This window comes from Hyalella azteca, unplaced genomic scaffold, assembly GCF_000764305.2.
Source record: "Hyalella azteca isolate HAZT.00-mixed unplaced genomic scaffold, Hazt_2.0.2 contig5156, whole genome shotgun sequence".
NCBI classification, from domain to species: Eukaryota; Metazoa; Arthropoda; class Malacostraca; order Amphipoda; family Hyalellidae; genus Hyalella; species Hyalella azteca.
In genome coordinates, this window is record NW_025935355.1 from 13,229 (window position 1) to 29,213 (window position 15,985).

Below are 15,985 nucleotides of genomic sequence, written 5' to 3' on the forward strand. Positions count from 1 at the left end.
ATACGGGGTGTGTGTTCGGAGATACTGAGATAGTGGACCTGAAGACTTACACGCCATTTCCTGTGCCACTGTTTTATTTACAAGCGTTTTAGCGTATAAGAGCGACCCTGGCAGTTCTGTACTGTGTTGGACAAGACGGTTAGATTTGGTGCAGATACATAGAATTACGGAGAACTGTGTTACGTGACGTGTTTTACTTGTGCTAGACTACAAGACGTGATCTATAATTAAGCGTATTTTTGTAAGGTACCAAGGTGCACTTTGTTCTCGGAATATTCACTATTGTTGCCTAGTGTATTCAAGACAAGATGGCTACCGCTCACAGCGTGCTAAGGCACGGCTTGCAGATGCGTTCCAACTTCGACTTCTCAAAGCTGCAGCTTCGTTCGTGGTTCCCCCGCCACATGGCGGTCGGGATGATGCAGATGCAGGGCAAACTGCACAGCATCGATGCCGTCATCGAAGTTCATGACGCCAGAATCCCATTCACGGGCCGCAACTTCAATCTCTCCGACATCGGTATCCTGAAGCCCTCGATACTCGTGCTAAACAAAGTCGACCTTGTGGCCCCAGAACGACGCGAGCGCGTGGCTTCTCGGTTCAATGACATGGGGCATGAAGTGCTCTTCACCAACTCCAAGGAGCCTTCAGATCGTGGAGTGGAATGTATAGTAGAAAAGGTTCTGCACAAAATCAAAAACTCGAACCGGTACAACAGGTCCGAGTTTCCCGAAATCAACCTCATGATTTTGGGCATCCCGAACGTGGGCAAGTCATCGCTTATTAATTCCCTACGCAACCGCAACATGCACAGGAAGAAGGCCGCCGCAGTAGCGCCTAGGCCTGGCGTCACGAGATGCGTAATGGAGCGCATTCAGGTGCGTAACTTTGTGAATTGAAATTACGTAACATTTTGCATTACGGAGCAGTGAGTTGCCTTGTGTCACCAACATGACACAAGGCAACATGACACCATGTGTCATGTTGGTGACTATGTGTATGTAGCTAGAACACACAAATTCACCACACAATGTGTAACTCTAGAATGCAACCTCAGGTATGCAGGAGGCCGCAGGTTTACATCCGGGACACCCCCGGGGTGCTGGCACCCTCCATACCCAGTGCCGAGGCGGGTCTGAAGCTCGCCCTCGCCGCCACGGTGGACGACAGACTTGTGGGCGCCGAGCTGCTGGCCGACTACCTCCTCTTCAGGTGAATTCTTGATTAAGGTGACGCGTGACTGAGAAGTCATTAGTCGCAACACCACTGAGAGGTCATTGGTCACAACACCACTGAGAGGTCATTAGTCACAAGACCACTGAGAAGTCATTAGTCACAACACCACTGAGAGGTCATTAGTCACAACACCACTGAGAGGTCATTAGTTACAACACCACCACACGCTCAAGGCAGAGTGGCCCAGTGGTGACAGTTCGGAGTATCAGGATTGTAGCAGCGAGCTAGGAGTTCAATCCCAGCTACCTGCGAAGATTTTGGTCAAATCACCGAGAAGACCGCACGGTTAAGCAACGCGAAATTGAAGCATTGAGTTGCGTGTCCGAGACCCTCAACAAGCTGTGAATGATTTGCAATGTATATAATCAACGAGAGGTCGAATGGCCTTATTAATAATGACACCGCTATATTATATATACCACACTCTACACATCACACGTCGCTGTATGCGCAGGCTCAACAAGGCGGGGCGGCGGGAGTACGTGGAGGCGCTGCAGCTGTCGGGCCCCACCGACGACTGCCGCCGCCTCCTGCTGCTGCTCTGTCACCGGTAGGAGGGTTATCCGTGCCCTAGTCTTGGATGGCAGTTCTTAGGCGAGCCTCAAAACCAACCTAGCGTAGCACTAAATTGTTGCACTAGACTTGAATGAAAACTCTTTAACTAGCCACAACTAGCCTAGCCTCAACCGGTCTAGACTAGCCTGGCTTTAAATTGCTTTGAAACGTGTCACGTAATCTTGCAATAACTAACAGAACCTCGGTTAACCTAGCCATAGTTCACTAGTTAGACAATTGTACTAGCAAGGCTAGGCCTTGGGCAGCGGGTGAGGGAAGGGACGTTATATGTCTTGCACTCGAGCAATACGAGGGCTGCAAATTATAAATTGAGTATAGACGATGAATCCGTCTGTAAACAATCTGTGTCTCTAGATTATTGATATAGGTGGATCCTGAAATCTTACAGCTATCTGTCGAATATTAAAAATCTTTCTTCTTTCTGCTGTCTTTTACCTAGAAAAGTGGTCAGACTATGTATAGTAAAGAATCTTTGTGTAAGCTATTGATAAATACCGATTCTTGTTTATTCTTCCTCAACCCCGTTACTTATTAACACAATTTAAGTACCTATAGTAGTTTTGAGTTTTGAACCCACTAACGCGTGTGCTCAAATTACTCATGATGGAGGAATGACCATCTTCTTTAGTACGGTAGTTAGATGATTGCAATTATTTTGCGAAATTGGGCTCTTGTTTTTTTTTCGGGTTAGGAAATAATCTTGAATTAGTAATTTTTTTCCTCACGCATGTGCAATTAACCGACATGTATAGATGGTTTATTATTTAATTAATTAATTAACCTCTCCCTGTACGCAGCCACCGCATGACGATCACCGGAAATGCGAAGCTCGGCTTACGCGAATCACCGAACATAGCGCGCGCCGCTGAACTCTTCGTGAAGCACTGGCGAGCTGGCGACTACGGCTGCCAGATGCTCGACGAGTGCTGATGGTGGCTGCCAGATGCTCGACGAGTGCTGATGGTGAGATGGTTGCTGCCAGATGCTCGACGAGTGCTGATGGTGGCTGCCAGATGCTCGACGAGTGCTGATGGTTGCTGCCAGATGCTCGACGAGTGCTGGTGGTGGCTGCCAGATGCTCAACGAGTGCTGATGGTGACTACCACATGCTCGACGAGTGATGATGGTGACTGCCAAATGCTCTCGTGGGCTGACGGTGGCTGCCAGATGCTCGACAAGTAATGACGGTGGCTGCCAGATACTCGACGAGTGCTGACTATTACATGCTCGACGAGTGATGATTGTGGCTGCCAGATATTCTACGTGTGGTGACGGCTGCATTTAGAACCTGGAAGTCTAACTTAGACAAACATTACTTTGAGGGAAGTGGGTAAATCAATACATTGTACGATAATGCAAGAGTGTTTCTTTTCCTCAACGCATGTCCACAGCTTACTCAATTCTCGGATTTGGACATTTGCGATTAATTGAGCTTTGGTGCTTCAAACGAATTTTGGGAGGCAACTATTCTTTACTTGCAATGGTTCACGCCTGGATTTAGCGATTATTTATTTTTTAAGCTAAGAGCAAGTCTTTCAAAGGCTAAAAAGTATTGATAAAAGTCCAATTTAAAAACAGGCAAACAGAAATCAAGGTCGAAAGCAAGCAAGAATTATATATATATATATATCAACGTTATCCAAATAAACACAAGCAATGATTTAGTCTGAATGCGAGTAAAGTCTGCCGTTATTGTACCTGTTTAAGTAGAGCTAACACGTTGCTCATGCCGCAGAAAGGCTTACATCTAATGTAAATCAGATGCGTTCTCTCACGGATACTGGTTCGTTTACCACATCTTGACATTGTGAAAAAGATTGCTAATTTATGATTGTGCACTGTATGCATGCCACTTCAATTGTTTCCTCTATGGAACTTATGACAGCCTTTAGTTTGTGATTGGAATCGGGATGGACGGTCTAACTTATTCTCTTGCTAAAGTTTCCTCTGTTCGCATCTTGAAGACGCATTCTTATAATAATCGAAGCTTCTCTGCGCTCAACATTTAGAGTTGTTCTTAAGCCCCGTCCACACGCTCAGACTTTTCGTCAGTCTTGCATGTCATGCCAGGTTTGACGACAAGACGGAGCGTGTAGACGCTCAAAGTTTGACGTCTTGCATGACGGTTGGGCGGAGTTTGAGGTTTGACAAACCTGGAAAAGACGGACGGGCGAGGCCTTTGGGTTCATGCAAGACTGACGATAAGTTTGAGCGTGTGGACGGGCAACCGACTAATTGGTCAACCTTTTTCTCTATATCAGTCTATATTGATGTTGAGAGCTGTGCCATTGTTCCTCGCTAGCTCTAGTTTTTTATATCCCAGGATATCTGACACTGGTTTCACGATTTCTTTTGGTGAGTTTATGGAGTTATATCGTAGTTTCCATGTTTATGGTAAATTCGATCAAAAAGCTACAGTGACAAGAACAAGAGAGCAGTGGCCTATGCGGCATTGATCGCTAAGTGCAAAGAAGTTGATCATACAGCAAACAAAGACTTTGTAACGAAGAAAATAAACTCTTTATCGAAAGAACGAAAGAATGTGCCAAAATGAAGTCGTCAATGCTGTCTATTGCTGGTAGGGATTCTGTCTGTCAACCCTCATTGTGGTATTTTTTAAAACCATTTTCGGGACCACAGCGTACGTTTGCATCGCTTTAACCTAATTATGGTGGCACAAACTGCGCTCACTGCAGCGAGCAGCACTAGCTCCTCCATTGCCGCGAACGCACTAAAAACTGAAGAACAAGGCACGAAATGGAAAAGAATCGGCGACAGGCCACATCAGGCCTACACTTCAGAGCCGACATCACTATGTTATGTTATGTTATGTTATGAAGGAAAGTTTGAGCGTGTGGACGCTCTTCAGTCTACCGTCAAAATATCGCTCAAACCTGGCATGATATGCAAGACTGACGATAAGTTTGAACGTGTGGACGGGGTTTTAGAACGGCGGCCCACATCACGGTAAAAAAAAAAACGTGGTAAAAAAGAAGCTGAGCGTCTTTTTGTGCCGTAAAATCAACTTCACCCACCTTGCGCGTAGTCACTGGGATAGAATAATTTTTTTATATCTAGAAAAAAATCTGGTTAGAAATGTTTAATTAATAGACTAAGAAAAATTGATACGTAATTGAAATTATTTACTAGATTTTGCCTGTAAAATAAATTCAACGCAATTAAAGTAGTTAGAATCGGCGACAGGCTGCCACAAAGGCCTACTCTTCAGAGCCGACAGCACTATGTTAATTATGTTATGTTTAGAGCTGGGCAGCGCTACTTTGAAATGTAGCGGCCGCTACCGCTACATGCTCTAAATGTAGTGGGCGCTACAGCTACCGCTACAATTGCTTAAATGTAGCGCCGCTACCGCTACATGTAGCGCACTACTGCCCACCTCTGGTAGCAACTAACATGCTGACACTAGTAACAGGCTGAGGTTGACTACTTTACACCGAAATCCTCCCCACAGTTTTATTCTGTAATTTATATTATAAATGTATCATGCTGGTTTTTAAATAATATTTAATACTATTAAGTATAATCTAACGGCTTTATCTATAAATGTAGCGGTAGTGCTGTAGCGGCAAAACCTCGTATCGCTACTTAAATATGTAGCGGGCGCTACCGCTACAACTGCTTAAATGTAGCGCCGCTACCGCTACCGCTACTAAAAACGAAGCGTCCGCTAGTAGCGGCCGCTACATGTTAGTGCGCTACTGCCCACCTTTGGTTATGTTATCACTCAACATTAGATTTATGATGAAAATTTTAGTCACTAGTTCAAATAAATGATCCTATCGGTATTTAGGTTAGTGCAGTATTCCTGAGGACGTCCACTTCTGAAGCTTGTCAAACCTTGCATTATTGATCTAATTCGTTCCTTCCTTTTCTTTTTTTCTACAAAAAAAAATCCTAGAAACCTGGAAATAAAATAAATATGAAGGAGAAATAATAATTAAAAATAGAGAATAAATAGCATAGCATAAAAATATATTACAAAAATAGCATCCATTCTCTTGACTGAAGCGGTTTTCGTGTCTTCTCAGGATACGTCGCGTGCACTAGACGAGTGATGTAACGCGCGGTCTCAACCAGCCAGCCATGTCGTCAAGTCTAGAAAGTGTCAGAGGTGGGCAGTAGCGCGCTACATGTAGCGGAACAATTACCGGAAAAAATTGGTAACATAACATTACCGGACACGGGGTACAAAACCGGACAAAACCGAGTCCGGTAATTAACTGCAATTAGTTTGTACTTAAAAACCGGACACGAAAATGCTCCCGGTGGCTGGGGCTGTCCGAGACAGCCTGACGGACTATCGTTGACGAGTGCAGCGGTTGTCCAGCTCTATGGTGACCTTGGTAATGGCGTCTAGTGCAAGCTATAGCTTTTAGCAAGAGGTATCAAGCAAGTTATAGCCCGCCGACGGTGTCGTGCCATCCGTCGGAGGGCTGTGCGTGTGGCAGAGGTCTTGTTCTCTGCTGCACGTTAAAGCGAGGGACCTCAGGGTTAGGTCTAGTCCGGTATGGTTCGTTTACTGAGTGCTTTGAAAGTAGCTGAACTTGACCTGACTTGGACCTAACCTGCGAGGATTCTCGCTGTGGTCTTATATGTGCTGTCACAAGACGTGTATCAAACAAGCTCTAAGTCTCCTCTGTGGAAGGAGGCTACTGGTATCCGTAGACTTCACGGGGAGCATGAGCACCCCATGAGCAAATCTGAGTGCTGCGAAAGACGTGAGCAACAAAAGGCTCACTCAACTCCTATAACTACAGCAATAACGACATAACGGCAATGAAGGAATGTTACAAGACATGAGAAACAAGAGGCTCACTCCGTTCTTATAACTACAGCAATATTAACATAACGCTATGAAATAAATGTTACAAGACATGAGGAACAAGAGGCTCATTCCGCTCCTATAACTACATCAATAACAACATAACGCTAATAAATGAATGTTACAAGCCATCACGACACAAATCCAAATCAATAAATCAGGATCAAATAATCATAAGAATAACAAACAAATCCATATATTTATACCAAAAGGAGCACTGAATTCGTACTGAACATTTTAAATACCAAAAGAAGTACTCAATTAAATGTTTAGTCCAAGGAATTTTCATAAATGATGAAAAGTTAGGTCTAGTTTTTTCACTTATAGCTTTGTTTTGTTTCTGAATCACATTTTCAGTATTTGGTTTCGCAAAGTTATCAAACGCAAAGAAATTTTTCAATTGTGAATGATCACTGCAGGCAATGCCCACTGACGAGTTGATTTCTTGACAATTGCACAATCTAACGGATTTCGTGATCTCAGCATCAACACTTCTGACAGGTTTTATAGGCTCAGGAATAGCAATTTCATACTTTATAAAATTAACTCACCCTGGCAAATCATCAAAACAGTTTTCGTCATCCTTCAAACCCTAAGAATTAGAATGAAGATCAGATATGTTCAAATATCTGCTAATCTTAAAATCACAAGGCACGTCCTCAGCCCTGCGGATAGGAACATTCAGGAATGGGTTGTTAGTCAGGCTCAGCGCACTCCCTGTAAATCTTCAACTTGTTAATATGACATGTTCGTTCAGAATCATTAACTCTAATGACAATCAATCTTTTTGATATGTCTCCCTACCTCAAAGCCCCCTCACGTTTTGCCAACATTACTAGCACTAGTAGGAAGCTATAACAAAACCATTTCTCCAACCTTAAACTTTCTAGTGCAGGCCCTTAAATCAATGATAACTTAGAAGGACGACCACATGCAAATTTCAAACATGATGAAGATGAAATGTGGAACAGATGAATGTTATTTCATCAACCAGACCCAAAAAATGCGTCATTACTCTATCCTTTGTTTTTTGAACGCCAAAATGTTCAGCTTCAATGCATCCATGTACTAATTCCATTACTTTCTTTCTCATTTAAGAAGGCAATACAAATTGTTCGAAAATATTCAACGCAAACTTCCTATTACATGCTTTTCTAATCAATACATCGTTTCTAATGAAAATTTTAGCAAGTTTGTTGAGTTAGCATCTACAAGTTTGAAATACATTTACAATTTTTTGGATCGTCGCTGCAAAGCGTAATCTTGGGTATTTATTGTCGTTAAATCTAAAAAGATAATTTCCAAGGGGTGGTAAAGTTCCCGCATAAGATTCGAAACGTTTCTGACTCCTACTTTGAAAAGCTTATGGGACAGTACAGTTGGTCGTACAAGCACATGCGGCACTAACGTAGTTCAGAAATGTAGCATGTGCTACATGCTTCAAAAAGTAGTTCAGAAATACAGCAGCATCGGTTCTTCCTTGGAAAATACACACCCCGAATTGACACGAGGTTAAGGAGGACTTATTATACCGTTATCAGATAATTTAAGACGCAGATCATCGCCAGTCATTTGGTTTACTGGCACAAATGGCTTCCTGAGAAGGACAGTAGTAGCAATCGTATCTCGCAACATTTTGACTTCTTTCCACTTACATAAACCAAAAGTTACTGCCCTGTTAAAATTCTAAGGCGCAACCGGCGATGTTCTCGGCCGAATTAAGCAGGACGGAGCCATGAAACTACAACCAGCCATCTATCCATAAAACTGCGCAGCCCCATGGCTAATATAGAGAAGAGTTCTAACAGCTCGGCAGGAACGGAACACTGCACTGTATTAGCGCTGGCACTTGGATCGTCCGGCTGAGAGATGAGCAGAGCAGCCATGCAGTCCGTGTATTACAAGGGCGGTTTTTTGAGAGATGGAGGAGATGTACGAGGTGGAAACAGGGGAGGGATTATGAACTCCATCCTCTATCTTGTTCATTCGCATAATACGATATTTTGGATCCATTTCTGGTGCCAGTTATGAAATTTATGTCAATTCATTATTCTAGTACTTTGAATTGCTTGATAATTTATTTGCTCCTCCAGTTTTAACACGCAAACAGAAACATTTACGATCATTCACGCTTCTCTAAAGCAAGATATCAATCAGTTTATCCTGAGAAAATTTTCTTACTTGGATGTACAGAAGACGATAAAAAACAATGAATGTAAAATCAATGAANAGAAGGTTGTAGACTTCTCCAGAACGTAAATTACATCGGTTTGACCAGCACGACTTTGAGCCGCCGCCTAACATGCCACCTCCAGACCGGAGGACCGAAGAACCACATGAGAGAGGCTCATAATGAGACCCTCACTCGCGCGACGTTGGAGACTCACACCAGAATCGTCATGAGATGCCCAGACGCCACAAGACTGGCCTTAGCTGAGGCTCTCATCATCAAGCACGAGTCTCCAGCTATTAATTTGCAAACTACCGGATTTGTCAGGACATTGAGACTGTTCTCGTAATTTAAGCTTTGATTCCAATCTGTATCCATAATACCCCATGTTTGTACTAATGTCATTTCAAAATTTCAAATTCAGTTGTTGCAAAACTCTCCCTCTACTTGATAATGAATGAAGTTGCATTCTAAACGTCGCAAAATTATAATAAAATATTCCTTGGAAACCTAATATTTGACTTTTCAGTTCCTATCCAGAGCCTAATTCGCCGAATAGAGAAAAACAATAAGAAAATTGTCAGTAAGAAATACTCCTGGTCTTCAATGAAACCTGCATTAAAGAACAGCTTCTGTCAAACTACACAAAAAAATATATAATTGATGAGAATGGAGGATTATGATATAGGTTTAACAATAATGACGACATATCATTATTCTGAAATAATGTCATGAGATTATTATTGTCGTGATGACGGCGTTGTGTCCAATTAATGGCCGCCATCTGAATGGGCGGTCCTTCAGCATCGGCCGCCATTTTAATTTATTTTGCTGCGGCCATCAGTAGCTATTAAACATAAATGCAATCATTCATGTCTATTTGTGATAATATCATACAGTGATAAAGGAATATTGGTCTACAGTTCAATGGCCGCTGTCAACATACCACCAAGCCCAGGCGCACGTGTCGATCGCGTCGACCGTCCAAGTGCCGTCGACCGTCCTGACGCCCGCCGCATGAAGGTATTGCAGCAGCAGTGGCAGCTCAGCAGCACGCAGCCTGCAGAACTGCAGCGTCAGCCCCCTGAATCTGGGGACACAAACTGCAATGTCATTCCGTCAGACGCACAAACTGCAGTTTCATTCCTCCAAGGACGCAAACTGCATTGTCATTTCCCCAGACGCACAAACTGATTGTCATTCCCCCAAACGAACAAACTGCAGTACCATTCCCCTACACGCACAAACTGCAGTGTCATCCCACAGACCCAACTTGATTGTACCCCCACCAACTCACCCAACTTGATTGTACCCCAGACGCACTAACTCACTGAATGCAAACGAACGATTAGGTCAATGAATATTCGACTGAATAAGTATTCGATGTATAACTAGTCTATACGATGTATCATTATATATGATATACGGTGTATTACTATACGGTGCATATCTGTACGATATACTACTGTACGATGCGTAACTGTACAATGCATAACTATACGATGCATAACAAATGGAACTCTATTTCCACCCTGCGGAAGTCGGGGGACTACGCACCTCTTGCCAGGGGGGGCGAGGGAGGTGATAGTGTGGGCCACGGCCTCCCAGGACCCCTCATCCGCCCCCTGCACGTGCAGCCATGGCGGGGGGGAAGGGGGCAGCGGCAACGTGGGGGAGACTGAGGCAGGGGGTGGGAGTGGACGCGTGTACACCGCTGCGTAGGTCAAATAAAATAAAAGTGATGCAAGATAACAGTGGTGCCAGGTAACAGTGATGCAAAATAACAGTGATGCAAAATAACAGTGTTGCAAAATAACAGTGATGCAGGATAACAATGTGATGCAAAATAATAGTGATGCAAGATAACTGTGAAGAAAAATAACAGTGATGCAAAGATAACAGTGATGCTAGATAACAGTGATGCACGATAACAGTGATCTAAGATAACACTAATGCAAGATAACAGTGAAGAAAGATAACATTGATGCAAGATAACGGTTATGCAAGGTAACAGTGTTTACATAAATACATTACATAATGTACATACATATACAAAACATATGCATTATGACAATATTGAATATTCCTGTAAGTTATACTATTTGTAATCGTATATAAGATACCAACGTAATAGATTATAGCCGCCATGTTATAGCTCGCTGATTAATGTGAATAAGTTAATAATTTAACTAATTTGTTAATATTTTAACCATTTACCCACATATTTAATATATCTAATAGTTGATGTTGTGTGATTATTTTTATTTGATGATTATTTAGGTGAATAATCACCAAACATTACAATAAATAATAACAATACAATATATAATTGTACGGTGCCCTCTGGTTCAGCACGCCACGCTCAGTGCTGGGCAAGACTCACAGAGATTCTTGTATGTCCCCCCGAGGGCGCTGAAGTCCAGGGGCGCCAACATGTGGAAAGTAAGGTCAGCGCCCTGACACACAGAAGCGAGGGCAGTGACCCCAGCAGAGGTGCCCACTGAGCCGCTGAATTTCCGCAGCCTCACCCTGTTCCCCAGGATGGTAATGGTGAGGCGTGAATATAATGCCCTCAGTTCAGACGGATGAATAATAGGTAATGGTGTGATATGATTCTAATGCCCTCAGTTCAGAAAGATGACAAATGGTAGTGGACCAGCAATCCATTGTAATGGACCAGCAATCCATTTTAATGGAACAGGAACCCCTTGTAATGGATCAGCAATCCATTGTAATGGACAAGCAATCCACTGTAATGGACCAGCAGTCCATTGTAATGCACCAGCAATCCATTGTAATGTACCAGCAATCTGTTGTAAAAACTAGTAATCCATTGTAATGACCGGTAATCCATTGGAGTGCCTTCATAATGGACCATTCAACATAATATATGTGGACCATACAACATATAGCATAATGGACCAGCAATCCATTGGAGTTCCTTCCTGGTCGTGGTGCTTGTAGGACATGCGTCGAATTTATTGCCGCGGCCCGAATATACGTCGGTTTTTAGCCATTTGTGCTATTCTTATAATATGAACTCAAGTGTTATAAATTCAGTGAAGTGATCGTGATAGATTTGGAACGTCATTAAGCCACTATAAGTGTGAAAGTCAGTTTGAAGTGTTTAGGCCAGTCTAATACTTCCAAATTTTGTAAATTTTGTAATTTTTTTGATTCCGGATCTGTTAGATTGAACCTAACTCAGCAATCACACATTCGAGCTGAAAATCAAAAAGTTTTTTAGCTAAGAAGTGAATCAGCGTCAGTAAAGTGTGATAGGGACAAGTAATTAGTTATTTAAAGAAAATGCAGTGAGTGCTGAGACTCATGAGTCACGGGTGCAGGAAGCGTGCGTCCGAGTCCAGACCTGACCCAAATTTTATTACTTGTATCCGGTGGCCAGGTACGACCAGTTGCCTCAGCCATATTTCCTCACCCGAAGATCCCTAACAGGAAGTGGTAGGGTAGCTAGGGCGGGACTAGTTGAAAATAGTTAAGCCTTTTGAACGTAATATAAATAGTAATAGTAAAACTAGAAACACAAAATCAGTTCAACTAGACAAACGAATTGGATAAAACACGGCATTATGACAATATGTGTTGTGATTGAGCCAGCTAAGGGAAGTTTGTATGCAATCTGCCATAAGTTTTGTAATGCGCCATTAGCTGTTCAATGCAACAAATTTCGTTTATTTATTCACCTGCAGTGTACAGAGCGCCCACTTTACTACCTCGAGAGACTTGATCAGACCAGAATTACATATGAACGCAATCACTGCGTGGCGAAAGAATGCGGAGATAAATACACTGTGATAAAAATAAAGCTTCAGTCAACCATGAATGTTCGGCATGCAGCCATACCCAGTACGCAGAGGTGGGCAGTAGCGCGCTACATGTAGCGGCCGCTACATTTTCAGTAGCGGTAGCGGTAGCGGCTCTACATTTAAGGCAATGTAGCGGTAGCGGTAGCGGCTCTACATTTAAGGCAATGTAGCGGTAGCGGTAGCGGCTCTACATTTAAGGCAATGTAGCGGTAGCGGTAGCGCCCGCTACATATTTAAGTAGCGATACGAGGTTTTGCCGCTACAGCGCTACCGCTACATTTATAGATAAAGCCTTTAGATTTGACNTGGAAGCCGGTTGCTTATTGCTCTCGCAGTCTAACTTCCGCTGAACGAAACTACGCTCAAATAGAGAAAGAGTGCCTAGCATGCGTGTGGGCATGTGAGAAATTTCATTCGTATCTCAACGGACTTGAGTTCACTTTGCAGACGGACCACAAGCCACTCATTCCACTCATTAATAGCAAAATAATGCCGGACGCTCCATTGAGATGTCAGCGGTTGTTGATGAGGTTAGCCCGATACTCGCCAGTGGCTCAATACGTTCCCGGTAAGTTCTTGGTTATTGCCGACGCTCTGTCAAGGTGTAAGCAAGCAGGTGTGGATAGCACAGTCTGTGCTCTGGAACAGGAGGTCGAGGCGCATTCTGCAGCAGTTGTTTCCAACTTTCCCGGTTCGGATAGGATGCTTTCTCAGATATTACAAATGCAAACTGAAGATCCAGTCCTGCTTAGAGTTAAATCTTATATCCTGCATGGGTGGCCTGACGAAATGGTAAATAATCTATCAAATTTTTATGCTGCTAGAGGAGATCTTAGTGTCGTTAACGATTTGCTAGTCTTTAGGAATAGAATCGTGATTCCTGACCTCATGCAGCGGGAGATTCTTAAGAGAGTGCACGACGACGGTCATCTCAGTCTTCATAAATGTAGACGCAGGGTGGAGTCGTCGGTGTGGTGGCCTAACGTGGCTAAGGATTTGACGAACTTTATTGAGAGGTGTGTATTTTGTCAGATTCATCGTAGGAAAAACCACAAGGAACCAATTAGAGCCTCATTGCTGCCTGAGCGCCCATGGCAGAAAGTAGGTTTGGACTTGTTTCATCTGGGAAATCGTACTTATCTCATCATTGTAGATTATTTCAGCAGATGGTTTGAAACTGTACAATTGCATCACGCTGATTCAACAGCAGTCGTCGATGGTTTGAAAAGTGTTTTTGCCGCTTATGGGATACCAGAGCATATACGGTCCGATGAAGGACCTCAATTCACTTCGTTGTCGTTCAAGAGTTTTGTACGCCGATATTGTATTGCTCACATTGTATCTGACCCTTTTCGCCCTCAGGCTAACGGTTAGGCTGAGCGAGCGGTGCAGGTGGCTAAGACGGATGTAGAGGAAATTCATCAGGCATGGCAACAGCGGCCAATCTTCATTGGTCCGCTGCGCCACGTCAGCAGATACGTAGCCAATAAGTACACGTAGGTAGCCTTAGTCATTAGCTCGTTGAAACTCGTGGGAGGTGGAGCGCGAACTTCTTGTTTCCACTCTCGGGTAAGGTGTAGTTGTGCTTAGTTCTAACTTCGATCTTAATTCACTTAGGCCAGATTAGTGTTCGTGATAGTATTTTCCGACCAATCAAACTAGGGTCCCTTGTCTGTTCAAAATATGCTAACCTTGGCTCCTTATCACATGCTTGCCATTTGAATGCAAATAACCATAAACCGGTGATTGTTGACCCCCGTGTTCCTTGCTACAGATAGACCTCCTGACTGGCCACCAAGGGCTACTCATCCACGGAGTAACACGAACTGGCTCCCTATTCAGATCTATATCCCTATCCATATACTCATCATCCTCTTGCCCTGGCGCTTTAAGCTTAGAACTCAGCTGCACCTTGCTTCCTGGTGGATCCGTGCATCCTGATGGATCCGTGCATCCTGGTAGAACCTTGCATCCTGATGGAACCTTGCATCCTGGTGGAACCTTGCATCCTGATGGAACCTTGCATCCTGATGGAACCTTGCATCCTGGTGGAACCTTGCATCCTGGTGGAACCTTGCATCCTGTTGGAATCTTGCATCCTGGTGGAACCGTGATGCCCCAGCGATTTTATGCTGTTCAAGGGCACCTGTAACCTGCCCTCCTTTACTTTTCCTGCTTGATTTCTATTGTTTATTAAATGTTAAGTAAGTTCCGCGCGTTTCGATCCGCATCCCATGGCGAGGTCTGGTTGCGGTAGATTCTTTGGCTGAACTAACTCTGGACTGTAATTGGAATTTTCCAGCTTCTCTGGACTACGGGTGTAGAAGTGCTCCAGAATTCGTTTACAACGGACGACCCCTTTGCGTCTCTTGGCGTAAATGAACACCCCGTTAGACGTGACCGGCTGCTCCCCGGCCCAGTTGTTGATGGGTAGACGCACACGGAGTACGTTACCGTATTGTCAGCCCTACCCTCGCCCCCAGTCCTGACTTTACCCCCATCCCTAATACGACCCGCAGTCCTACCTCCGCCCCCACAGTTACTCCAGACCCCACTCTCCCTCCTGCCTAAACCCCTAATGATCGCGTTGCTCCTACCTCTGCCCCTCCAACCTTTATCACTGCCTTGAACTTTTTGAATTTGGAGATCGGTTTGCCATCATCCTTTCCAACCTTACCCTCCTCCAAGAAGCTGATATACCCTCAGGCAGGTAAAGGGTTAGACAAAGAATTTGCTGCAAGTACCTGAACTTTTTGAATTTGGAGATCGGTTTGCCATCCTTTCCAACCTTACCCTCCTCCAAGAAGCTGATATACCCTCAGGCAGGTAAAGGGTTAGACAAAGAATTTGCTGCAAATACCTTAAAAGAAATGCGAATACGGTAAAAATGGGAAAGTATGCTCTTTTTCACACCCCAAAATATGTTTTAAATTCTTTGGAAGCGGTTGTTGTTGTTGTTGATTGCGACCGTCACGCTCGCCGGGGGGGAGGCTCTGGTGGCGGGCGGGGGACCGGAACCGGAAGAGGAGGGAGGTGGGCGAAGGCAGGGAGGGTGGCCAGGAAAGCCGCTGCCTCCACGGGGTTGTCCCACAGTGAGGAGACGCTGAGAGACGTGGGGAAGGCGGGGCAGACGAAGAGGTGCTGAACAGATTGGAGAGGATCCCCGCACTCCGGGCAGGCGGAGCTAGAAAGCGTTCGATCCTGGCGGAATAGGACGCCAGGGAGCTGCAGTATCCCGAGCGGAGCTGGGATAACGCTGAGCGGTAGGGGCGAGGGAGTGAGGTCTCCACTGAAGCAATCGGCGGTGGCGGGGCAGCAAGGACAGCGTTTATG

General features: G+C 44.3%; 2 protein-coding genes across 2 annotated transcripts in view; one reads left to right on the forward strand and one right to left on the reverse strand.

Annotated features, from left to right (window-relative positions):
* Nucleotides 1-304: 304 nt before the first annotated feature.
* LOC108669056 (mitochondrial ribosome-associated GTPase 1) lies at nt 305-3,168 on the forward strand. The gene is made up of 5 exons (XM_018156341.2): nt 305-878; nt 1,058-1,212; nt 1,691-1,786; nt 2,610-2,744; nt 2,815-3,168. The coding sequence occupies exons 1-4, from the start codon at nt 309-311 to the stop codon at nt 2,740-2,742; spliced, it is 954 nt and encodes a 317-aa protein (XP_018011830.1). The 5' UTR covers nt 305-308; the 3' UTR covers nt 2,743-2,744; nt 2,815-3,168.
* Nucleotides 3,169-9,749: 6,581 nt separating this feature from the next.
* The window catches only part of LOC125177829, a 25,846-nt gene continuing 19,610 nt past the window's right edge, over nt 9,750-15,985 (reverse strand). The window contains exons 4-6 of the mRNA XM_047880307.1: nt 11,209-11,354; nt 10,383-10,539; nt 9,750-9,915 (exon numbers count right to left, since the gene is read on the reverse strand). Of these exons, the coding sequence (XP_047736263.1) occupies nt 9,750-9,915; nt 10,383-10,539; nt 11,209-11,354 (469 nt within the window). The remainder of the gene's footprint in view (nt 9,916-10,382; nt 10,540-11,208; nt 11,355-15,985) is intronic.

Coding starts and splice junctions, on each gene's coding strand:
- LOC108669056 (XM_018156341.2), top strand. CDS start 309: ATGGCTACCGCTCACAGCGTGCTAAGGCACGGCTTGCAGATGCGTTCC. Junction 879..1,057: donor GCGTAATGGAGCGCATTCAG/GTGCGTAACTTT, acceptor ATGCAACCTCAG/GTATGCAGGAGGCCGCAGGT. Junction 1,213..1,690: donor GCCGACTACCTCCTCTTCAG/GTGAATTCTTGA, acceptor CTGTATGCGCAG/GCTCAACAAGGCGGGGCGGC.